This window comes from Filicampus tigris, chromosome 3 (genome assembly GCF_054856515.1).
Source record: "Filicampus tigris isolate MCC_2025a chromosome 3, RoL_Ftig_1.0, whole genome shotgun sequence".
NCBI classification, from domain to species: Eukaryota; Metazoa; Chordata; class Actinopteri; order Syngnathiformes; family Syngnathidae; genus Filicampus; species Filicampus tigris.
The window spans coordinates 27,645,141-27,672,157 of NC_141219.1; the positions used below are offsets into that span (position 1 = coordinate 27,645,141).

The window sequence follows — 27,017 nt, forward strand, 5'->3', positions numbered from 1 at the left end:
TTCAACGTTGGACCTTGGAAGTTCTGAGAGGGACGTTTCCTACTTCCTTGCAGTCTGCGAGACAGAATTATCATGACACGCTATACCCTGGGCTGACCTGACGGATGTGGGAAGCAGAACTTTTAGAATTCCACAGCGTCCCAATTTTATGTTGCCACTGTCCCAAATGTTGGCCTAAGTTAGATGAAGAATGAGTGTGATTTAAAAAAAAACAACAAAAAAAACAACTAATAAAATCATGTCTAAAGGATTGAGTTAAAACACATGAAATCATTTTAACCTATTGAAAAAGATTTTCAAACCACTGCATTTCCATTGTCATTAAAGTGGAAGTCAACCCAAACACATGTTTTACCAGAATATTTTCTATGCAGGCCCACTAGTCTAAACATGGTATAAATATGAGAAATCCACTCGTTTTTAGCCATCTTAGGGGGCGGCCATTTTGTTAATTCTGTCGACAACAGAGGACACACCCTGGATTTGGTTATAACCTATGGCTTGTCTGCTGGTGTGTCCTCTGTTGTTGACTTGGCAGTGTCAGACCACTACTGTGTCTATTTTAACATCGCCAGTTTTAACCATCTAGCAGTCCCGGTCAGAACAGTGAAGAAACGCTACCTATCTTCTGAGGTGGCAGCAAATTTTATCGAGATCTTAAAAAACACTCCTGCTGACATTTTACCTGCACCCTGTGATCTTATTGTTGACAATTTTAACCTACATCTTAAATCATCATTAGATTCAGTAGCTCCACTTTTAATTAAAACAACAAAAACAAAGACTGTACCCCCGTGGAGAAACAATGCTATCAAAATATCAAAGAGAAAATGCAGGAGTGCAGAGAGGAGGTGGAGAAAAAGTAAACTTACAGTACACTATGAAATTTTATGCGAACAACTGAAATCTTACAATAAAACAGTAAAACTGGCAAGATCTTCCTATTTCTCAAACCTCATTACAGTCAATAAAAACAACCCCAGGGTTCTCTTCTCCACCTTTGAACTTTTAACTAGTTCTGATTTTAATAAGTCCCCACAGAGACCAACAGATGCTCTCTGTGAGGACTTTGCAGACCACTTCAGAAGTAAAATCGATGACATAAGATCCAGTCTTTTAGCCCGTCAAAACACAAGTTTTAATAAACCCGGACAATCATATTTACATGAGGAAACACTGGAAAGTTTTGCCCTGGTTGATGCAAGGACACTTGTTCGAGTTTTCTCCCAGGTAAACCCAACAACCTGCCTTTTGGATCCAATTCCCACATTTCTTTTTAAGACATTTTATGGATTTTTTGAAGAACAAATTTTAAATATAGTCAATTGCTCTCTTCAGACAGGCGTCTTCCCCGCTGCCTTTAAAACGGCGGTGGTGAAGCCCCTTCTGAAGAAGAGCGGTTCTGACCCGAGCGTTTTTAATAACTACAGACCCGTATCCAACTTACCGTTTTTAAGTAAGATTTTAGAAAAACTGGTTTTCATCCAGTTGAATCATTTTTTAAATACAAATAATATTTTTGAGAAATATCAATCTGGTTTTAGGATGAACCACAGTACGGAGACTGCTCTTTTAAGGATCTTAAATGATATTAGGTGCACTGCAGACGTGAGAAAACTCACAGTCTTGGTGCTACTGGATCTAAGCGCTGCTTTTGATACAGTAGATCACCAAATTTTATTAAATAGACTTAAAAATCTAGTGGGCATCTCTGGTACTGTTTTTGACTGGTTTTATTCCTATCTCACAGACCGATATTTCTTTGTAAGTATGGATACTTGTTCCTCTAAAACTCATGAAATCAAATGTGGGGTTCCTCAAGGTTCGATTTTAGGCCCCTTACTTTTTAATCTTTATATGCTTCCCCTCGGGGATGTCATCAGGGGACACGGCATCAGCTTTCACAGCTATGCTGATGACACGCAGCTGTATATTGCCGTGTCTCCTGATGACACAGGACCCATTGATACCCTTTTAAATTGCATTTTAGATATCAAGTCATGGATGGCAGATAATTTCCTACAGCTCAATGAGGACAAGACTGAGGTTTTAGTTATCGGTCCCGAAGGTCAGAGAGAGAAGCTTTTACCAAAACTACACATTTTTAATCCCTCACACTGTGTGAAGAACCTTGGCGTCATTTTTGACTCTGAGCTCAGTTTTATTCCTCATATTAAAAATGTAACCAAGATTGGTTTTTATCACCTTAAGAATATCGCCAGAGTCCGCCCGTTTCTCTCTCAGGCTAACACGGAAGTGCTGATGCATGCCTTTATTTCCTGTCGTTTAGATTACTGTAATGCCCTGCTCTCTGGCCTCCCGAAAAAGAGCATTTCACCACTGCAACTACTGCAGAATTCAGCCGCTCGGGTGCTGACGAGAACCAGAGGGCGGGAGCACATTACGCCAGTTTTGAAATTGCTGCATTGGCTCCCTGTGTGTTTCAGGATCGATTTTAAAGTACTTTTATTAGTTTATAAATGTGTTAATGGTCTTGGGCCATCTTATTTATCTGATTTGCTTTTATCATACCAGCCCTCGCGGATCCTGAGGTCCTCTGGCGCCGGCCTTTTATTTATTCCAAGGGTGAGGACCAAAATGCATGGCGAGGCTGCATTCAGCCATTTTGGTCCTCACCTTTGGAATAGCCTGCCAGAGGATGTCAGGTCTGCAGAGACTGTTGATATTTTTAAGAGGAAGCTCAAGACACACCTTTTTAGTTTGGCTTTCAACAACTTTTAAATAATTTATCTTTTCTTTTGATTGAAGATAATTCTATGTTTTGCTTTGAATGTTTTAAAGCACTTTGAGTTGCATTTTTATGTATGAAAAGTGCTATATAAATAAAATGTGATTGTGATTGATTGATTGACTGAAAATGACATCAAAGTTGATCCTGGCTAAGGTAACGACCAATCATGGCTCAGCTTCAGAAAACAGGCGAGCCGTGATTTCAGAGTTGTGATGTCATTTTCAATCGATAGTAGTGACAAAATGGCCGCTCCCGAGATGGCTAAAATTGGGTGCATTTTGCTGCTAAACTTATATTCCACAAGCGCAATATTAATCAGAATACTGTGTTTGGTCTAGTGGGCCATAGAACATATTCTGAAAAAAAATAGGTTTGGGTTGACTTCCCCTCTCAAGTAAACAGAAAAGACTTTTACTTTTGTACACTGGTAGTTGTGCTTTTTTTTTTAAACTGGCAGTTTGTGGAAATCAATGACAGAAACACTGATTTGATGCTTTAGAAAGTGCTCTACTTGCAAAACATGAATCTTTGCTTTTTGTGCACTCACAAGAACTATTGAGACCAGCTCGTCAAATCCTCTCTCACGATGCAACTTTTCATGTCCAGTCCCGACAACAAATACACATTTGCACCCTTGCAATCTCCCAGCACATCAGGACTAAAAGGCACATGTGTCTCACCTCTATCACTAATCACAGCAGCCCACATCTTGCCCAGTCGTGCAACACAACCTCTCTATTGTCGGTCATTCTTCATCCTTGGACGCAGCTTTGGAAAAAAGAATCCCAAAGATGCAGCAGCTGATATGAGGTTTAACATCTTCCTTCAAATGCACTTTATTCTAAAAAGACAGAATGTCAATGGATTGGTCAAACCGTTTCTTTGGACATCACATTTGACTGCGCTTCTCTTCAGTTTTCCGCGACAGCATATCAACCACATAGAAACGGAAAACAGACCTCAAAGACTACAGGGGGTCGGGGGGTGGGGGAATGCAGAGAAATGATTGGTCAAATCCACATCGATTCTAAATGTAACATTTTCATCATAGAAAGAGTTCACAACCATATGGAAGTTTGAATAAAATCTTTCCTATGCTACAGCAAATATATTGGAAAGACATTGAAAGGACACCGTGGCCTCTACTTTAATATTCTCTATTTCACGAAGTCAATCGGAGGCACAAAGTTCAAACACTACTGCAACTGTCATCAAAGTGAGAAAACTGATCACGATAGTCATTTTCTACCAGCACGAGGTTTCAATCGGATCAGCTCTACTGCAAAAAGAACTGCAAGACTTACATACTGGAGAGGACAGCAGCTAGTATTGGCCTGAAGGTGTGCAAAAAGTGGACTTAGATTTATAAGATTTGAAGGAATAGCAATAAAACAATTCTTTGCAGCAGAAACTGCCTTTTGACTTTTTCTATTCTTTAAAAATGTATGTAAGGACACTGACATCCAGCGTGTCTTAAAGAGATTGCTGTGACAGCCACGACAATCTCGATACATAATTGAAACAAAACGAATTGAATGAAATTAAGTTTTGTTCAGTATTTCTGTAAAGTTACCACAAAAGGGACAAAAGGACATGAAGTACGCTTGAGACAAGAGTTATTCAAACAGTACGGAGGCCAGGTGTGTCACAGCATCCCTAGAACTCAATTTTGCAGGCGGGGAAAGATTCATCCTGCATGACGACAGTGCTGCTGGAGGCCAGCACCATGATGTTGAGCTCCTGCTGACGCTCGTGTGTCTGCTGGTACCACTCACGAGTCACCTCTGTGTCATGAGTCGGAATCAGCGTCACCTGAAACAAAAACCCCAACAAAACACATCTGGAGATTTCACATCTGATAGGGGCAAAACTGAAATAATCTTCATTTCAAAACAAAGTGGGCGACTGAGATACTGAATCAATCAAATGTGTCAAAAAGAAAAGAAAACAAAGGCGTGAGCTCCAGTTCTGAAGATGGACTCAATTCAAATGAAAGGAGAAATGATATTAGCAATGATCTTAAACTTGGTTTCACACATAAAGATATGAAAGACCTTACACATAATAAAAAAAAGACCCAAGATGGATATGAAAAAAGCCTGTTTGAGGATGGCAGTCAGAAGAAAATTGTCTTCAAACAAGACCGCGGACATGTTTTTTGTGAACTAAGTCCTATGTTTCAACTTCTAACTGATGGCCACAGATGGAGGAAGTGATTAGAGTAAACCAAAACATCAAGTGAGCACAAAATTGACATCTACATGGACGGAAAACAATGGGCTATGCTTAGTTCAACAATTTTTTAACAGTTTCCCGTTAATCGTTTATCGCCTACAAAATAGACGGTATGCACAGTTTTGTAAACAACCACCACCAAACTATTAACTTACCGCAATGTTTTTGTGGTGAACTGCGACGTATCTCTTAATTTGTGTTTTTTTTCCAGCTACCTTGTGCCCACATTCCTTCCCTTTTACTAAAAGTAAGCGTAAGGATTATTTTCTCCACTTCGATTGTTAGCAATAACGTGCGAATATATCACGTCTTGTCTTTCACACGGGCCTCGTGCAAAGCATGACCATTAAAATTGATGTCTTTGCAGTAGTTACTTTGCCGTGACCGCAGAGATTGACAGACTGTCCACCCAGTGAGATTCATGAAAAAAAATACATAATTTAACATTTTTAGTAAATTATTGTTCAATTATTTTTGATTGTTTCATTGTGGTTTTTATTTCATTGAATATTAAGAATGGCATAATTGTGGTTGTCTAAGGACGATCTGAACTTCATGACAGTTTGCCATCAGGGAGAGAAATATTCAGGCCCACCCTGATTTTTTCGGGCCCACCCATTCGCCACGTTCTGGCTCCGCCCCTGCGTGACCGGCACCTCGCCACTTGGGCTGCAGCTATCGAATTCAATTACCGATTTCGGTATTCGGATATCCGACTGAAAATTCTAAAGGATAAAATAATAAACGGTCAACTGGTTTTCATTTTTAGATCATCAACATTTAATACTTAAATATAAATTCATTCATTTTCCTCTCTGGAATCATGAGTAAGAATTTAGATCAATCCCTCCTCTTAGATTTTGGTCTATGAAACACGTGACGTTAGAACCACAGTAGCAATTTTGTGTGTGCTAAAACAACACACTTGAGTATGCCTTGGTTTATTACCGTAATAAATAATCACTAGGAACGGCAACTGTGTCAGGCTGTCAGCATCTGTGAAGTCATTTACATCTATTAAGTTGAGCACCGCCAGCACGGCTAAACGCTGGCAACATGCGCCATACAATACGATGTCAATGTAATACATTTTTTTAGCACCCTTAATTAGCGATTGAAAATTATTTCAGGACAACTTTGAGTTGTTGTCGTCGGCAGCAACAGTTTGTGACGGGAGCAATAGCCCCAAACACAGTCAAGTCAGCCGTTATGCCATGAAACGCTGCCGGGAGCAACTTCAAAATAAAAGCATACCAAGGAATTGATGTCCATATATTATTTGCAAAGATGAGCATTCCGTCCATGGGACGGAATGGTCCATCCGTCCGGGACGGCCCATTTTGGGGACGGAAGACAGAGGAGGAGAATTTTTTTTTTTAAAAAAGGACGGACTAAGCAAAGATGAAAGTGGGTTTTCGTCCGTCCCTCTAATCATCCCAAACCGGGTCAAGTGCCAATTGACATGTTGTGTTTTAAAAAAGAAAGACCACTGTTCTCTCTCTTATCACGGAGCCGCCTTTATTAACTGCACAACATGTAGAGTCCTTTTTTTCCCTTTTTTTACGTGTATTCCCTGCAGTAACATTGTATTTACAAGCATAGTCTGCCCTCTAGTGGTTCAACACAAGTAATACCATGGATTACGCCGCAGGACACCCATTTCACTGAAGAGGAAAAAGGTGGATAACAATTTTGTTTTGTTAACTACCTGTTAACATTTAGCATTTAGTTAACATCCCTTCGCATGCGAAGTATGTCCTTGTTTGGGACATCTCTAGAGCGTAAAAATCCCTCCAAACTGTCATTCATGCTCATGCCAGCGCTGCTGTACACTTAAAGCTACGACCCCGAAGTGGAAGTCTTTTGTTCTCTTCCTAAAATAACATTGAACTATTTTGCAATAATGATTTGTGAAATACCACAGTAAAAACTGAAAATGTATTGCGTTATAACAAAGATTTTGCAATAAAACTCAATATTATTGCGTTATACTTCAACCTTTAATATTCTCACAATGTCCCCTGTCGGGTTTCGTAGTCTGGTGGCCGATGGTGGTTGTTTTGGCAGCTAAATGCTGTCTTGGTTGACACTTACAAACCGCACATCAAAATATTTAGTAAGTTTATACCTCTGATTATAGTATATAAACTGTCTTTCATATGAATTAATGCTTCATTTGCCTTTACCTCGGTATTCTAAAATGCATAAGAGATCTGATATTGTTTGTTGTAATAAAGATTAACTGTTGAAAAATACATTACAAAAGGACCTTGAAAAAAAAATCACAACTCATATCGCAATTTTGGGGAAACAAAAACTCACAATTAGATTATTTTCCATAATCGTTCAGCCCTAGCACATGACTATTTTTAGTACGAATGCCCACTTTTGCACCGCTTATGTGTACCCCTATACATAAGTTACACTAAAGGCAAATAAAATGCAGCACTGAAAGTTTACCTGAAGATCTGACCCCCACTGAGCTTTGCCATCCAGCAGTGCATCGAGAACTGCTCGGCTTGGTTCACCACTCGCACAATCATTCCCGCTCACCACGTAGTATGCAGAGCGGATACGTTTGAAAAATTCTTGATCGATATTCTTGGCGCTGCAGTGGTTGGGAATGTAGGCCATGTCAACATAAATAGGAGCTGGCAAACCAGCCTTTTGAGAGCCTGGTAGGTCACAAGACAGAAAACGGTAAAACATTTTCTATAAATCTATACCATTAAAAGTGCGAACCTTTTCTAGAGCATGCATAATGATGAGCTTACCCAAACTGCTCTTGCTAGCACCATTAGTCATCACCTTGCCAGGGTTGTAGCTTGACCTTGAAAGATCATCATCCTTTGAGCCTTGCCCATCCGACAAGCGAGACATGCGTGAACTCTTGTCTGCTTCCTTCTTTTTCAATGACGCACTCCGAGGTGATGACGTCTGTTTGGCAGGCAACGGGGACCGCTTGCGCCTGGCTGGGGATGCCGATTTTGTTTTCCCAGAAGTTTTCTTCAGGCCTTTAGCTTTAGGTTCTTTTTTAACTGAGGCATGACCCAAAGAGTCAGGATCCACCATGCAGACATCGGGGCGAGGAGGGTGGGGGTAAGGGTCCTTTTGAGGTGCGGGAACTGGATCGTGGCTCTTCCGGGAGGCAGAGTGATGACTGCCTTCTCCTGTGGCAGATATTTTGTCGATGGGCATATAGTCTGCATCCTCATCTGAATCATTGTTGCCTTCGCCAGTGACTGACGGGTATTCTTCTGTGCCTGCAGGCACTTCGGAGTCTGACTGAGAGGCGAGAGACTCGCTTATAGAAGTCGGTGGTGTTTCCTCTGTTGCTTGACCCAACCGTGCTGACATGCCGCTGGCTTGATGGAAAGCGCTGCTGTGGGTCTGCTGATGGTGGGGCTGTTTGTGAGCCCTTCTCTTAACTGACATATCATGTTCATCTCCCTCCTGGGACTGGTCACTTTGCTGTCCTTGATCCTCGTCATCTTCATCACTACATAGCTGCTTCATGCACGGGTTGATAAATGAAGGTGAAAGGTCAGTTTTACGCTGCTTGTATTCAGAGGATGAATATCCGGGGGAGGCGTGGCCTGCATATGGAGAGGCTGCGCCTTTGGGTACTTTACCAGCAATATCCTGATCACTGTCATCATCCTCCTCATCCTCATCATCATCATCCTGCCCTTGTTGGCTGCATTCATCAGCATAGAAGGGAGAGTGAAATAGCTGATTAGTCGACGAGAGAGAAAGCGGGCGTGCTGGATGCTCTGGCTCCATTTCACACTCCTCCTCAAACTCATCATCATGACGATAATGGGGAGGAGAGTCACCAGGCATCCTCCCTATCTGAGGCTTGGACATTTCCCATTCATAGGAGCTCCTGTAGCCTCCGGCACCTTCTCTGGACTCCATTCTAGCTGTGCCTGCAACTGCACCAGTGGCTGCAGCGCCAACAAGGAGGGTTGAGCTGGCACTGACTTCAGTGGTTCCATTGGTTGTGTCCGGCTTGCTGGATGGAAGCGGTGAGGACATATAGGAGCCAAGAACATTAGGGAGTGCACTGCTTGTCTTTTCGCTTTCAGCTGAAAAAACAGGTTTGTCACAAAATGTCAAGGCACCCGTGAGCCCGGTGGAGAGTGATGTTTGAGTCATTTCCTGCATATAATCTCCCTCATTCTCCTCTTCGCTGCTGTCAGTCTCCTCAAAGTAATGCTTTCTTTCAGTGTCTGGTCGTGGTGAAGATGTGACACCGAACAGAGCAGCGCTGGCTGCCTCCTTTGAGAGTGCTGTTTCTTGGGAGGTCATGGTTAGTGAGTGCCCGAAGCCTCTTGCAGAGTCCACATTTGACACCTCAGACCACTCAGGCTTGTAGAAGCAGTCTGATTGAGGACGTTTATCCATAAAATTGCTGGAAGATGTGTGTTCCTTTTTGTCTTCAGCAGAGGCAGTGGATGAATGTAAAGGGAAGGGTTTGATTTCCTCAAATGGGCTGTTTGGTGAAAAGTGGGCTAAGCTTGAAGTCGACTCCACTGTGGTTGTAACAGTGGCCTGTTTCTCAGACGCTTCAAGATAATCATCTTTGGTGCCAGTTAATGTGGAGAAGGGAGAGTCTATAACCGGGGAGTGTTCTTCTTTAAAGGAGGAGTACTCAAACAGTGGCTCAGCTGAGGCAGGTGTCTCCAGCTCTTCTCCAAGCTGACGGCTTGTAGAGAAGGAGCCTGAAGTAGAGGAGGAGTAGCTATAAGCAGAGGAAGAGGAGTACCCAGGGGCAGCAGTGCTCGTGTACTGAAAGCTTGTGTCTGGCGATTTCTTGGTTAGGTGATCTGGGGACTGAGGTTTGTCAAAATCAAGATCATCTCCATCATTCTGGTAAAATTTTCTCTCAGGCAACGTCAAGGTAATGTCCTCTTTACCTTTGTCTGTGGTCTGACTTGGTGAAAGTGATGTCTTATGTTCCCATCCATCCAGGTGAATCTCTGAGGAGTAGCCAGAGAAACCTGTTGACCCCCCATTTGACTTTCCACTCAAGAATGTGGAGTCTGCCGTATCTTCATCCGCTACCTCTGTCGGTGAGCCAGAGAGGTTTTCTTTCGGACCTGGCTGCCCCTGACTGTTAAAGCCATATCCAGCCATGGAAACCATAACTTCAGGCTTATTTGAGCTCAACATTTCACTCGCAGGACATTTTACTTCCTTCTCAGACTTCTCTTTGGCACCTTTCTCCATGTCAGAATCCTCAAGATAATCATCTTGATTATCATCTTCATCTTCTTCATCTTCCTGCTCGTCATCTTCATCAACAACCTCATCATCATCGTAATCTTCCTCATCCCTAGCTGTAAATTTCCGCATGTCAATCTCTAAACACGCACCTTGATTGTTATGGTCAGGACCAGTAACTTTGGCAACATTGCCCGCTGTCGTTGAGGAATAGGTTGGTGATTTTGGGAGGTCGGGTTGCACGGGAAAAGACAAGGGATTATTTTCCGATGATAAAAAAGTAGGAGATGCTTCAGGCCTATCTGCCACTGAAGGAAATTGACTTTGTGTGTATTCAAATGGCTCTGTTTCTTTGGCCTCTTTGACCACTGACTGAACAGCTGAAGTGCTCTTAGAGTCTTGCCATGATGGCACCTCAGAAGGTTCCATTCCATACGAGACTGTAAATGCGTCTTTCTCTGACTCCTTGTCTCTTGCTGTTTCAGGGTATAGTGGTAAACCCATTTCATCCCTTGAAATGTCTTTCTCCATCTTATCTATGGACTCCTGATGAAATGAATCGGATTCCACGGAACTCGTCTTGCTATCATAAATGTCACTGTAAGAGAATGTTTTACCATGCACATAAGGTGTGTCTTGTCTTATATAGATGGCTTTCTCTTTGTACTCTTTCTCTGGGAAATCACATACACTAAATTGAACACTTTTCTCGGGTCCTTTGAAAGACATATCTGTCATTTCAGCAGTTTCTTGACACTTTTCTGATTTGCTTGGAACTGTTGGAGAGAACCTTGATTCTAATCCAGTTGAGAAATTATCTGTTTCATTCTCATCCAAGTATATAATTTGAGGTTTAGGTGTCTCATCTGTACTTGGGGACTTTTCTAAGGTTTCAATGTCTGTCTTTACCTTGGAAGTCTTTGCCTCATTTGTTAAGTCATCATCCAGGAAGCATCCTTCTTTTGCCTCCATAAGTTTAGCCTTAACAGCTGGCTGAAGATCCTTTTTCGTGTAATAGTCATCTTCATCCACACTGTCCTCTTCAGATTCTTCTGATGTTTCTAATGTTGTTTTGTCACCTGGCAGTCCAATGAAGGATGTATTGTCAGAAATAGTGACTGACTTCTCAATTTTATGAATGTCACAATTCAAATTGGTCACTACTGCCTGCTCTTCTGTCTTTAAGGGCTTTTCATCGGCTGGAGAGTAGCCACTGCTTGTAGGCACTGACTGTGTGGGTGAAGCTAGTTTCATAGTGCTGTCATCTGGACTTGGACATCTGTCGTCACTGTCTTGCCTTAAATGAGACTCCAAACCAGAAACGAGAGGCAGAGTTGGTGATGCAGGTTGTATTCCAGTGCTCATCACGAATCCACCTACACTAAATGGAGGCATATTTTCATTGACAGCCTGAGTGGGAGAGTGGTGCTTGTCAGAGAAGACGGGAGAAGAAATAGCGGGAGAGGGTGAGTTATCTTTCTCCCTAAGCAGCATGGATGCTGCATGTTCATAGCCTTCTTGAAGTTTACCCAGTGGGATGTCAACATTAGGAGTCTGATCCTCATCTTCATCTTCCTCATCGTCATCTTCATCATGAGCGGCAATGGCCCTGGAATCACTCTCCATCTCATGGATGTTGGGGTGGTACTCATCAGAGGAAGGAGACTTAAAACATTTGTCGTCTTCCAGAGAGGAGGTGGGAGAAATGGTACCTGCAGAATAGAGATAGTCCTTTCCTTGGGCGCCTTCTGTATGAGACGGTGCATTGTTGATGGTATCAAGAATGAAGGAGTTCCTTCCAACTTCCTCAGTCTGAGGGGCTGTAACAGATGCTATGGACTGATCTTCAGCTACAGATGTGGCAAATGAAGACATCTTGTCATATTCGGTTATGGATGTGGCAGACGATATGTGTTCCTCCTCTGCAAGAGGAGCCGTAATAACAGCTGGGTAAGATGGAATCTCAGACTCCTGACCTCCAGTTAGGAATTTGGGTTTGACATCTACAACATCAGACACTGCAGAGCTTTTCATCTCTTTCAAACTGTGTATAGCGTCAAAGGTTCTAGGGACATCAGAAACTGAGACTTCATAAGAGCCGACACTATATCGTAATTGTGGCATTCTCTCTTCTGTGTCATCATGGATCTCCTCATCTGAGATGGTCTGTTCTGTCTCAGAGTAACCGGGGATGGTTTCATCTTGGATAAAGGAGAACTGCTCTGAGGCCGATGCTACTACTTCTTGTCCAGGCACTGCTGGAGGGGTCAGTTGTGTGGTTGGTTTGTTTTCCAATTTTTTTTCAGTGCTTTCTTTTTTTTCCTCCTGTGTTTTATACTTGATAAATGCATCATCTTCTCTTCCTTCAAGCTCAGCTTTTTCAATCACATCATCATCATCCTCTGAGCTGTCACTCTTCTTTGATATGTCTTTTAGGTCACCCTTTCCAGAATATTTGCCATAATCCTCAAATGTCTTGTCTTCATATTTCTTTTCAGGAAATTTGATCTGTTCTGAAGTTTTCTTGTCCGTATTATGTTCATCTGATTTCTCAGGGAACGTGGATGAAACAGTCTCTGTATTTGTACAAAATGATGTCAGTTTGTCTTCAGGAGAAAATGACTTAGAAACTGTAGTATCTTTGTGGAGTGACACCTCAGATATCTGGAGAGCCTCTGTATTGGGTTTGGTTTGCTCTTCTCTTTTCAGAGCCTCAAAGTCCTCTGTAAGGTCCTCAGGGGAAGATACAATGGACCTGTCCGCAAGAGCTGCTGCTGCGACCTCTTCGTGGAGGTTCTCTGGAATTTGCTTTTTACCATTTGCATGCTCCTTACCGGCTGCATTTTTTTCTGTCTTGGTTTTAGTCTGAGTCTTGACTTTGTGTAAAGTTTTTCTCACTTCAGGGGTGAGTGGCTTTAGGTCAGGTTTCATAATTTTTCTCAATTCCGGCTTACTTATCTCCTTCTTTTTTAGCTCTTTCTTTTCCTTTTCCTCTTTTCTTATATTTTCATCCTTTTTTACTTTGTCTTTCTTAATTTCCTTCTTCTCCTTGTCTTTCTTTTCATCCATTCGGGACACTTTGTCCATTTTGCCACTTTTCTCCTTAGATATTATCTTCTTCTCTGCCTTTCCCGTCACAGGGGCAACCTCACTATTTTTCTGTTGTTTGGTGGCCTTCAGACTTTGAGTTTTAATTTTTTTCTCCTCTTTCTTTTCCACTTTATTCTCTTTAGTAATTTCACTCTTGGGCTCTTCTTCCTGCCCAACAACTTCTTTCTTGGCTATTTTTGAGTTTGGTTTCGGTGATGCTTTGAGACTCTCTTTGCTGTCAGTTCTTGATTTAATTTTAGTCTGTTTGATAATGGGAAGCGGTGCACCAGATGATAAGTCTTTTTGAGTAGCTACTGGGTACCTCAGAAAGTCAAGGTGTTTTAATTTCTCAAGGCCCTCAAATATTTTATTCTGTGGTGCATTCCCAGGAAAGAGCACCCTGACTATCTTTTCTGTGTTGCGGTGAGGAATCCAAACAATAAGGGCAGTAACTGATGTCAAATAGGGAACAGATATTTCTCCTTCTTTCCCATTTGACATCAGAATACCGGTCTTGGCTTTGCTGTTCCCTGCCCATTTTTGCATAAAAAACTGCATCTCTTTGCTCTCCTTGACAGGGTTTAGCACATACATGTCTAACTTTCCCACTCCAAGTTTATGAAAGAGTGTGATGGGTTCAATGGTGTTACTCACTGCCCTGTGAAGCGGTTCAGGTGTGATACCGAGTTTATTGAGGTACTGCAGTGTAAGAGAAGCTTCCTCAATGCTTCGTTTCACTTTTAGAGTGGACTCTGGCATCCGAAGCTTCTCGGGTACATTAAAAAATACAATCCCAAGCTCAGGGGATATTTGGTTCTTCATTGACTCACCACTGCTGCTTGAACCAGATCCTTGGTTGCCCTCCTCCTCCTGCTCTGCAATCTTTCTCTGGAACAAGCCATTGATGCCTGGAAGGTTGTCTGCCCCAATATGGGTGAGCAGAACAGAGTCAATCCTATCAAGGTGCCGAACCAGCTTCCAGAAGCAAGACTTTCTGTCAGACCCACCATCCACCAGGATGTTAAACCCATTAACAGCAAACAAAGCAGAGTCTCCTCTTCCTCCCGGAAAGATGTAGCAGCAAGGTTTGGAGAGTTTCAGAAATCCTCCAGAAGTTGGGGGCTCTAGAAGTTCAAAGGGTGAGGGCACATCTACTGTCTCTGAGACATAGTCTGCAAATGCTGTCACTCCTTCCATGTCAGGAAGGTGAGGTTCAGGGTTCAAGCGGTATTCTAGAATATTTTGAAACAGATGCTGCTCCTGGCTTTGGCCCAGGGAGCTCCAGCCACCGTTTCCTTGACAGGAAACAGTAAGCCTTGATGGCTGCTCTGGAGAGGCCCTGGAAAGGACTGCTACTACCTAGAAACATGTCCATTGAGGGGAGAGAAACTTAATTTAAAAATAACACTATAATCACTATGAAGTAAAAAGAAAAAAAATAAAGGTCATATTGCACCTACTTGAGTGTTGGAGATTATATCAGAGAAGTGTTGCCAGGTAAAGACCCCACCTTGCAGAAGTATGTCACCTCCCTGGTCAGAGCTCTGCCCACTCAGTATCAGCAGTTTATTTCCAGCCAAGTCAGTGATCAGCGAATGGACCTGGGTAGAGTGCACAAGCATTTCACAATGACCTGTCTGAATTGAAACCACAATCATTTCATAACCATAAAATGGGATACCACACTCCAACGTAGTTGGCTCACACTCAAAAGTCAGAGAGACAAGACATGGAATTCAGCCCAAGACACCTTTGTCCACAAAACTCTGCCCACATTTTGACACGATTCCCTCACACAAGTCAAATTGCGCTTGTACTACGGCAACGTCACACGGTAATGCCCACTGCCTTTGATGAATGAATTCGTCAAACCAATTTTTTTAATGGGGAGGAGGAGAATCTGGAGCGTCTACACCACAGGTGTCAAAGTCAAGGCCCGGGGGCCAGATCCGGCCCACAAGCTCATTTAATGTGGCCCGCGAAGGCAAATCATGTGTGTCAACTTCACGTTTCTTGCAAATTGTTTTCACTTTTAACAACACTGAGATATGAGATACTGCAAAGTGTTATTTGTTACCAATACTCCCCTTCAAAATAATTTGAAAAATAATTGAACAATTACCTCCGGCTTCTAATTTCAAAACTAGCTATCCATCAATTTGTTGTGTATATGTGATCATATAAGACGATCATACATTTATATGGGTTCACAGTCATAATGGCCCTTAAGGGACACTATACTAAGGTTTGGCCCCCGACAAAAAATGAGTTTGACACCTCTGGTCTACACTGTATTTTCAAGGTTGGAGGCATTTTTTCCCACCACTGGATGGCAGTATTAGATGAGAGATCAGTCAATGTGAAGATCAGGAAAAGAAGAAGAAGGTGGTAGACGAAGACCACGTACTTATATATGAATTGACTCACAATTGGCCCCTCGAAGTCAGTGGGAAGCCATCATGCGTTGCCACAGTTGCTCAACTTACTCACAGTTGTTTTTTGTTTTTTTTTGCTGAAAACAGTTTATCAGTGCATGATTTCTACCAGGATCCCTGTCAAAGAAGGAATTTCCCTGTTTGCATCGTTTTCAGTATCGTGAATTACAGAGGTTAGGTTTACATTCTGCAGTGAATTGTTTCCTTATGGAATTAGGTTTTATTTCATTGTTCATAGTTCTGATAACATGATGCGGATGAATGAGTGATGAGTAGCACTTGGAGATTTACCTTATGAGAGGATTTTTAATCACATCTTACTGATGAAATGTGCATGTAGCGCTTCTCCCAGACTTATTGGGACAACCATACGACACATACCTTGGCATTTTCAGCATAGAGACAGAAAATAATGTGAAAACAGCGGGGAAATCAATGTATTCAAGTTAGGCGTGCTTAGCGAGTGGCAATGCAAGATGGCCACTGGTGGCTTCACTTCTCGCTACGGCGAATAAGTGGCATTAGCAGGACTTATGGGTTTATAGTATGGGGTATCTTGGGGTCTTGTTCACAAAGGAGGCAAGGATGGAGCGGGAGATCAACAGGCGGATTGGTCCAGCATCTGCAATGATGCTCTCGATTTACCTGTCAATCTACCCTCAAATATGGTCACGAGCTGTGGGTGATGACCAAAAGATGAAGATCCCAGATACAAGCGGCCGGAATGAGTTTCCTCCGTAGAGGTTCGAGGCTCTCCCTTAGCGATAAGGTGAGAAACTCTCTGAAACTATTTATTTTACACAGGTATCGCTCACCTCTGAAGAAACAGCCTCTTCTGATGGGTTAACCAACACCACTGTCTCAAGAATGTCACTCTGATATTGGAGAATCCTCTGGCCTAAAATGAACACACAGAAAATAAAAATAAACATGGTGTAGGAGAAGAAGTATCTAACTGGTGATGAGACTCTGACTCTGTTTTGAGTGCAACATTTGACAGTTGACAGTTGACTTCCGAGTACACTAGCAAGAATCAACAATGAGTTAGTGGTTTGTGCTCAAAATGTCAGCAGACTTTAAAATTGTAGATAAATAAGTGACGCACACAATAGACTCGTTTTTCTTTCGTAGACACGTGGTTGATTAAATAGTGATTTAAAGTTAATAGGAGTACATAAGTTGTGTATATATTAATGACTGCTCATGGTTGTGTTTAACATTTTTATCTTCTAATCATAGCTAACACATTTACACAAGTATCAACCTGTTAAAACAATACAATTTTATGCTTTATAGGCGTGTAGCGATACGTTTTGTGGTCCTCTAAACCAGTGGTCCCCAACCACCGAGCCGCAGGCCACTTGGGACCGGGCCACGGCGGGCTGCACAGATGAAAGAAAAAAATTAATAACGGCCACGGCGGGCTGCACAGATGAAAGAAAAATATCAATAACGGCCACGGTGGGCTGCACAGATGAAAAAAAAAAAATAACGTACAGTACTTCCGATTTATTTATCATCCGTGGCTGAAAAATATTTTATTTTGAAAAGTGACTGGATCCTCCCCGTTACATCCATCTATGACTGACCCTTAATGCATGACAAGTTGTCTCTGTCGGGTAACGCTAATATTAAATGCACGGGCGAGCAAATAAGTAAAATAAACAGACGTATTTTCACCGGATGGTGAATAGTTACAGGGCCGCGAAGGGTATAGACTTGTATAAAACTGTCATGACTCTGTTCTGTTTAGTCTGGTTCCCAGCTAGGGTGGTGGGCGGTTCCCTCCAACGGCGCACCTGTCACACATTACAATCAAATTCTGTTTAAAAGGACTGCAAAGTTGTCACTCCCTCGCCGGATTATTCCTCTGTTTGCTCGTGACCATAGCACCAAGTAATTGAATTTTGTAGACGTCCTCTCATGTTTTTGCCATGTATTTTGCTCTCTTTGTTGCCTCGAGTTTTCCGCCAATGTAAGTATTGTATCTTGTGTTATTAAAGCTACCCTCGGTTGTACATTTTGGAATTGGTGGGATCTTGTCTTTTTTCGACAAGCAATTTTCATTATTTCTTTCCTTGCCTTTTGCAAGCGTTTTTGGTTATTCTCGTTTTCCTGGTTTTGTCATACCAGCGCCTTCAGTCGCACTTTGTCGGTCTTGCGTATTTTTTCTAATAAACCCTTTTTGTTCAAAACACCATCTGAGGCCTCGCTTTTAGAGTCCGCTTCAGTTCCGGGTCCTCCCGGAACCCTGACAGAATAATCCGGCCATGGACTCTGTGGACTCGGATTGGTTTATGAAAGCACTGGCTAGCCAAGGACAGCTGGTGACAGAGCTCCGCGGCACTGTCGCCACCGGCTAGTGGAGTTAGGGACGCGGGTAGAACAGCCAAGCCCCCAAGCTGTGCCTACATTCACATCACCCACATCTCCTACCGGGCTGTACCCACCCACGGGTGGGAGCCACGAACCCTCCCTACCTCACCCATCTCGTTACGGTGGGGAACTTGTGTTATGCAGTCAATTTATACATCATTGCAGTCTAATCTTGGATCAGCAGCCCTATACTTACGCCCAGGATAGCACCAAGGTAGCTTTCATAATTAGTTTATTGACTGGCCAGGCTAGTTCTTGGGCCATGGCCATGAGCAATTCCCGTCCTGAACTTCGGTCTTCCTTCCCAGTCTTCCTTACTGAGTTTCAGCGGGTGTTCCAGCATCCGGTCTGCGGAAAGGAGGCCGGAGGTCAGTTATTGGACTGTCATCAGGGTAGTCAGTCGGTTGCTGACTATTCCATTGCCTTCCGCATCCTGGCGGCGGAGAGTGGTTTTGGTGACTGTGCATTACGTGCCATCTTCCGCCACTTGAGTTCCTCCCTAAAAAATAAACTGGCCGTCCATGATGATACCACGACTTTGGAAGAACTCATCAGTCTTGCCATTAGACTGGACAACCACCTTCGAAAGAGAGGCCGGGTGGGGGAGCAGCTCCATGCTTCCATGAGGTTCTTCCATGTCGACCAGATGCCTCCTAACCACGAGACTGCGTGATCCCGCCATCCCGAGTGCCACATAATCCCAGGGGCGGCTACATCAATTGAGGAACCGATGCAGCTGGAAGGGGGAAATGTGCTATATAAATAAAACTGCCTTGCCTTGACTTTTGATACGTATCATATTGATATAAGGCTTAACGAGTGGACACAATGTTATATATATCTTTTTTTGTACGATACAATTCGGTATGATAATCTGCGATTTTTGATACGGTGACAATAGCATTTCTGGAAATAAACCTATACAAATTAAAGTTAACGGAGTTCAGAAACAAGGTAGCCAGAGGCAGCTCCAAACTAACGCAACCCACTATAACACAGTGTTAGTAACAAGAGCACTCCATATGAAAAAAGAAGTAACTGAGACAGTGACTTATTACCTCGCTGAAGACATGATTCCCATTAAAACAGTGGAAAACGAGGGGTCTAAAAGACTCTTCAAAGTACTAGTACTTTTTATGTTTACATTATGTTGCCTTTTGTTTACATTCACTGCACATTTTGATAAAAAATTGTCACTATTCAAATCAAAACCTGTTCAGAAAGCTTAGCTGACTTAAAATGTCATTTTATTCTTTTAGAGTTTTATACACATTTTAAATAGGTTTTATAGGTTTAACATGAGGAAAATGGTCAGAAATGTGCAAATTAGTCTTAAAAAAATGATGTAAAAAAAAGAATGATAAAATCGTGATCGTGATTTTATTTTTTTTTAATCGTGATATGATATTTTTGCCATATCGCCCACCCCTAGGCTGTACTTTGCGATGTCGCCACATCATGCAACTGCAATTCATATTTTCAATTGCCAATGGGTAGTCCACGATCGCACACTTCAGTTGATCGCACCCCAATTAATTGGTGCCTGCCACAAAGGAGAAGCAACGGAGGCCAGGACAGGCCAAATGAGGCCGGGGCAGAGCGGGGCCAGGCCATTCTGGAACTTGTAATGGAAAAGTGCTTCTTAAAACCAAAAACAGCAAGCAGCCAACATATGGACTGTGACAGTTTGAGAAGATTTAGGTTAGGATTTAGGTATGTCCTTACTTTTTGTGGTATGTTAATGTTCAGAGGAAATATTGGTAACAATATTCCCTTATGATTTTGTTATTGCCAAAGAAATATAATTAATCTCTTTTTTTCAAGCCAATTGTTAAATAGAAACCAATATAATTTTGTATGTACGCGTGCAGGTCACCGACCGGGGCCACCCTGTGGAGCCAGGCCTGGTGGTGGGGCTCAATGTCGAGGGCCTGGTGGGTGACCCTGCAACAATGGGGCCCAAGTGGGCCCCGAAAGGGCGTTATTGGGAGTATAGCACCCCTCCACCACCACCAAAACAGAACCGGAGCAGTGGTCTGTTATTGGAACTCTGTGCTCATCACAGATTATCCATAACAAATACCATGTTTTTATACATGCATTTAGCGCCAGGACACCCTAGGCCACAGTTGATCGACTTTTGGTTGTGCCAATGTCTTGGACACTCAGGTAAAGATCGGGGCGGAGTCATCTGGAGGTGTGCTGGCTCACATGGACAGACAAAAACAAATTGACTCATAGATTGAGGAAGCAACATAGAAAGTATCCAAGGAATGATCCGGGCCAGGCTCCAAAACCTGTGTCTGATCATGGTATGGCCACTAAAACACAGCCAAAATGGACAAATAGGATAGGTTAGTAATGCTGCTGTATATGTCCTTCAGCATATGTCATCACAATCACACTACAAAATATATAAGCAACCACCCGCCATTCCCCAACTCCTCCACTTATTTCTGCCCCTGGTGTTATCCTAAGCCCATTAAAAATATGCTCCACTCACACACACACACACACACACACATACAAACTTAAGCAATCACAGGCTTCACAAGCTTCATTGGCTGTTGCCATGGGGACACTGATGTGGCTGTCTCTGTAAGCTGAGTTACACTGACCCAGTCTTGGCGGAGGGAGACGCATTGCAGCATTTTTGCAAGAGGGAGGGATGGCTTATGCTGCATGACAGTGTGCACGCAGCATCACATAATATAGGAACTGAGCACCAGCAGCAGTATCACATGAATACAGTCACTTCTAATGGGAACTATATTTAGTGTGAAAGGTTTTGCTGTGTCACTCCACTAAAAAGAAAGACACTCTTCATTATCTACAATCGATTTGGTGAAACCTACATTGAAATGGTGGGAAATAGAAATAATTTCCCAGTACTACTACTAGTCTGCCAAAACAATGGCCAGCCATTGTTCGGCACAATGTTTGATGAGTAAACAAACTGTGGTCCAATTTGTATTTGTGGGTAGATGGTCCTCTGTGGTGCACTAAAAATCGCAGTTTGCACAGCTGCTAATCAAATTGTGGGAGCGTGATAGTTTGTTTTAACCAACATGAAAAAGCACAAGCACAAAGCGCCTCAACAATAACATCCATCCTTTTAATAAGGTTCAAGCATGTGTGATGATAGATAGATGGATAGATGTCAAACGCCATGCGACATTAGTCTTTATTCCAGTCATCTAAGACAATGATCATTAAGTTCCAAGTGAGGCAGTGCTAAGAGTTAAATTTGCCACATAATTTTATGGACTAAAACTGCTAAAAACACTAAAAACAAATCAAATAAAATATAAATACATTGATATTTCACTGTATTTATATATTTATTTTTGTATTTAATTCTACATTTATTTTTGATATTTATTTGTACTTTTATTTTGCATTATATATTTGTTGTTGTTCGTCTTTTCATATTTTAAAATAATTGTTATTATATTTTACGATAATTTTTTTCAATTGTATTTTTTTTTTCACTTTGGCAGTTTTGGTCCTGGAAAGAAGCAGAAGAAAATGTTATTCAAATGAGGGGGCAGTCCTAAGTGTGTCTTGTGTTGAGCCATTCGCTTCCTGGTTGATTAGTATGTCAGTGCAGCAAGCACCATCAGCTACCCAATAGGTGAATAGTTCAACCCAAGACACACACAGGTCCGCCCCCTCATTTTAATAACATTTCCTTCTGCATTTCATGCTGACATGAAGAAATGTTATTCTATTGAGGGGGCGGTCCAAAGTGTGTTGAACTATTCACCTATTTGGTTGATCGACATCCATTTCGAGCAGCCTCGCCAGCTTGCACGGGTGGTGAGCGCAGCCGCGAATCCCTGCCGCCCGTCCGCACTACCTTCCGCGATCGATTCTGAACTAAATAAAGAGGTTTCCATCGATGCTTAATCCCTCTATTTTAACATTTGTCCCGTCATTCGTCGACCGTCAGCAAAATGGGCGTCCATCAGTGACGGATTGACGGACCGGGCCGTCACATAGACGGAATGTCCAGCTCTGCCCGTCCGTCCTTGTCTCTTTAAAGCAGTTCCGTCCTTCCGTCCGCCCCTACCCACCAAAAAAAACAAAAAAACAAAAATGTCTGTGCATGACGCCACGGGCGCGGGAGAGATGCTAACGGCAGAGGTTTATTTAAAGCGGAAGTAAACCAAACAATTTTCTTTTCAAGAATGTTCCCAGCAGGCCCACTAGTTGAAAGACGGCATTCTGATTAATTTTGCGTTTGTGGAATATAAGTTAAGCAGCAAAATGCACTCGTTTTTAGCCATCTCTGGGGGTGGCCATTTTGTCTTCTGTCGACTGAAAATGACACCACAAATGCTCACAACGACCAATCACGGCCTCAGTTTCAGAGAACATGTCACATTTTCTTCAAGCATGAGCAAAAGAAAAACTGCGACAAGAAAAACTGTTTGAGACCATTAAAATTGTTGGCAAATGTCTTTGCAACCGCTGACGAAAAAACATTGCGCACACACAACATTCGCCGCTCGGTTAGATACGACTGAGAGATACTTAACCAATCATGAAAGAGCCCATCCCATGCATGAGCCTGTCTTTGCGCCACACTGAAACATATTACCGTGGCATGAGCCGCTAATCACACTGAGGCTATTTTAGCTGACATAGGCAGCTGCGTCCCGTCTGCGCATGCTCAGTCTTGATGTAAATGCGCAGTGACGTCATTAGTTAGCCGCTTGAAAATGTCTGTGGTATGAGCAGTTGTTTACTTTAGTAACTTTAGTAAAATGTCCAGTTCTGCAAACGAGTACAGGATAACATTCAGGCATGTGCGGTCAGGGCAAGCAGGGGAGGCAGAATCTCCCTGGCCCCTCCCCTGCATGTGGATTGTTAATAAAACAACAACTAACGATTACATTAAATTATTTTCTATTTTAGTTCTCTGGTCTGTGCATTATCCTACACTGATTGTCTTTTTCAATCCGATAATGGAACAAAAAGATGCGGGTGTTGCCAAGATTACTATCACATCAACGTTGTCGTAATGCTGCCAAATGCTAATTATTAGCAAGAATAATGTCCTGTACAGCCTTTTATTTGCCAACACTTTTTCATACCGTCATCATGGAGACAAATGCTGTAAACAAAAGCGCTTATTAATCATCTGGCTCAAAAGCCCACACTAATGATGGTTTGTGAGACTGTTTGTCTCATTAGGGAATAAAATGGCACAATGACATGAAAAATTATTTGATATGGAACTGAATGAACGGTAGGTTTCGCCTTCAAATGGGGGGGGGTTGGCCAACACTTTAGTTAAATGCAATATAATCTTCTTTGCTGCTTTCCCTATCGACATCCTGTTCGTGCCACCTGGCACATACTGTAAGGCCTCCACGCTACTTTTCCATTTGATCCTTTCTTTAGCACAAATCCTTGCTTCAGCCCATGTTGGCCATCCACCATCCCTTTTTTTCCGTTTCAACTGTCCTTCTCCTGTCCATCACGCAGTCAATCACAATTAGGAACAAAAATCACACACCCCTGCTTAACCCGTTTTCACATTTAACCATTCTGTTGCTTCTCCATTTAACATTCCACACGTGTTGTCTAAATATGCCACCTTGACCATGTTGATGACTTTCTTGGGTATCCTATATTGCTTCATTTTTTTTTCCCAGCGCCTGTCCCTTTGGACTGAATCACACGCTTTCTCGAAAGTTGATGTCGAGAGAGGTTTGCCACTCAATGGATTGTTGAATCATGTCCCTTAAGATGACAATCCGTGTCCATTGTGCTTTTCCCTTTTCTGGAGCCTGCTTGTTCTGGTCTAAGTTTTTCATTAATGCCTTCTTACTTTGCTGGCAATTGGTAGAAGTGTTATCATTCTCCATTTCGCACACTCTGCAAGGCATTCTTTCTTGGGCAGTTTAACAATTAACTCTTTCTTCCAGTAACTTGGTATTTTCTCTTGCTTCCATACTTCATTGATTATATTATGAAGCTTGTTTGTTGATGTCTCAACGTCAGCTTTTAACAACTATGGAGTTGTGTTATATTTTATGTATTTCTATTATTTATCTTTTTGATTGCATCCGTGACTTCTGCATCACTGGTTATGTCAATAAATTCCAGTTCAGGAAAGTTGCTATTGTCAACATTTACTGGGTTTCTTTGGGTGTTTCTGTTCACAACTTCTTCAAAATGTTCCTTCCATCTTGTTCTTATTTGTAATCACAATTCCATATTTTTCTTTCACACTTGACGCTAGACATTGTTTAGCATTGCATAACCTTTTGGTTATATCATAGAGAGTTTTCATTTGCCCATTTTCAGGTGCTTTTTGAGCATCATCTGCTAGGTTTTCTACCCATTTTCTTATGTATATGCTATCATAAAATAGCTTCCAGAACCGCAAACTTGAGTTTCTATCAAAGGAAACCTTATTCCGGACCCGTCTGGTCTTGGAGTTTGTTCATGTCATATACTGTCCTTGTGTCAGCTTTACGAATTTGCGTCTTCAGTTTGACTTTCATCTGGATTCTAACAAGATGATGATAGCTTGCGACATCTGCTCCCCTCATCACTCGGCAGTCCTGAATTGATGATCTAGTAAGATGTTGTCAATCTGATCTGTTGTTTTCTTCTCTGGAGACAACCAAGGGTCCTTGTTTATGTCTTTATGAGGTAAAGTGCTGGCAACTATTGTTAAGTCTACAAATGGTTAAATATACCAAAACAACACTAGCTTTTCTCCATTGTTGTTGATGACACCAGTTCCATGTTTTCCTAAAATTCTATCTTTATCTTTATTTGATGCTCCTACTTTTGCATTCATGTCACCAGTCATCAAAACCATGACTCGGTATAAAGACTCGGTAGCGATGGTTTCCAATGCTGTATTGAATCCAAACAGCACCAAAAAAAAGTAGCCTCAAAGGTTGGATATGCCCTACTGCAATATGATTGGCTGCCGCATCACTGGAAGGATATGACGCACATGTCATGATGCGCTGCTGTAACTAAAGACGCCGCCGTAAACATGCATGCCGCCATCTTGGATTAGCACTCATGAGGGGGGAAAAAAAGAGTGAACGGACGAATAACTGGGATTGAATCCAAATGGTTGGACCAATTGGTTTTGTCGGTTTTCTAAAATGGTTACACACCAAGTACGCAGGCTTATACACGATGAATACGCCCATGTTTGCGTGCGAGAGTCCTGGCATTATGTAATGTGACGAGACGTGTGTCTAGGTCTGTTGATTTTGGTTTTGATTTAGAATTTAGTTTCATGTTTCTCTTGTCTCCCTTTGTCTGTCTGTCTTGTTATTGTACTCGTTTACTCAATCCCTTATGTTACCCAATCAGCTCCCTCCAACCCTTTGTGTCTTGTGCAAGTGTTCGTTGTTCTCTCGTCAGTTTTCCCTTTTCCATGTCACGTGAAGTTCCTGTTCGTATGTCTGTGCTCCAAGTGCTTTTTCCTAGTGTTTGTTTAATTACTTTGATCCTTGTTGTTATGGACTTGTGTTAATTTAGTATTTTTGATGATCCCAGTACCTTGTTTGCCTTTTTGTTTGGTTCTCTTGGAAATTAAAGACATTTTTGTTTTGAACGCTTCCCACATTTTTGTTTTCTATATTACTCTTCTGCTGCCACCCTGAGATAAAGGTATGTTGACAGAAGTGACCCATTGTGATTATGTGATCACTCCCGCAGAGCTGCAGTCCTCCCCATTCTCAGATTCGCCAACCTGCATTCATCGAAGAAATTGCATCACTGGGTCTAACCCGCCTCCACGTAGATTTATGCCATGTAGGATTTATGCTGTTCACAAAAACAACGAGCTCAATATATTTATGTACATATGAATTACTATGGACTATCATTGCAAAGAATTCTGTCAAACAGACAGTTTTATATGTTCTTGATTTAGTGAATCTCTCAAATTAAGTGAAGCAGAAGAAACGCTTTCCTCTACCTGAATAATGTAAGCAAGATGTCTAACAATGTGGGGGTGTTTACAGGAATCAATCAAAAGCTAAAGTAGCCTACACATTTGTGCTTCTGGAGCATGATGCGAAATGGTTTCCAGCCTCCATCATCTGAGCTGGAAGCAGCACATCTACGGCCCACGTAATCCCCAGCCACAGCCTCACATGCTGAAATGTCACCTGTTCTCAGCTGTTTATCTGTGAACTTCCAAGACTAAGTTCCTATAGCCTACTGATTGTCACTGTGTCAATCCACAAGGGGATGATGACCCGACAGCTAAACTAAATCCACAAGAGAAACACACAACAAATGCAGGTTCGGCATTTCAACTGAAAACATCAGATGAGAAGCGCTGACTCATACAACTATATTTACTACTAAAGAAAAAATATTACTCTATTTCAGGAAGTCACAACCAGTGTGTAAATTACAAAAAAAGGAGGTTTGACCTAATAGAGAAAGATAAATAAACGTCTTTTTTTAAGACTTACAGTATGTAATTGGTGATCGGGGTCTCTTAAATTTTTACCAGACCCTGGTAATAATAACTATTGCTGGGTCCAGAAGGGAAAACATAATGTGAATATGTTGACTGCAATATTTGTTCACTGGGATTTGTGGGCCATACTTCCGCTCCACATTACTGGTGTGGTGCTACTCAGCTCTAAGCCACTCGGTTTGGAGCGGTCATTTTTACAATTATTTAAATTTGTGCTGTGGGAATTTGCAATATTAACAGTTGACTAAACGCATCAGTCAAGAGGCTAAGGCCTACGGAATACAGGAAGTCCTCCTTTTGCGAACGAGTTCCGTTCCTACACTGGCAATGTAACACGAATTTTCGCATATGTCAGATTTCACCGTTAAAGTCTAAATTTATGTCAAAATATTTTGTATAAAAAAAGAAAATACATTCAAATAAAAAG

The 27,017-nt window shown here is 42.1% G+C and overlaps 1 protein-coding gene across 2 annotated transcripts in view; it reads right to left on the bottom strand.

Moving 5' to 3' along the window:
- Window positions 1-205: 205 nt before the first annotated feature.
- Window positions 206-27,017, bottom strand: part of map1aa (microtubule-associated protein 1Aa) — a 42,253-nt gene continuing 15,441 nt past the window's right edge. For both annotated transcript variants that reach the window (XM_086026283.1, XM_086026284.1), the window contains 5 exons: window positions 16,554-16,636; window positions 14,760-14,904; window positions 7,762-14,658; window positions 7,448-7,662; window positions 206-4,564 (listed from right to left, as the gene is read on the bottom strand). In XM_086026283.1, coding sequence (XP_085882409.1) covers window positions 4,409-4,564; window positions 7,448-7,662; window positions 7,762-14,658; window positions 14,760-14,904; window positions 16,554-16,636 — 7,496 coding nt within the window. In that variant the 3' untranslated portion in view covers window positions 206-4,408. The remainder of the gene's footprint in view (window positions 4,565-7,447; window positions 7,663-7,761; window positions 14,659-14,759; window positions 14,905-16,553; window positions 16,637-27,017) is intronic.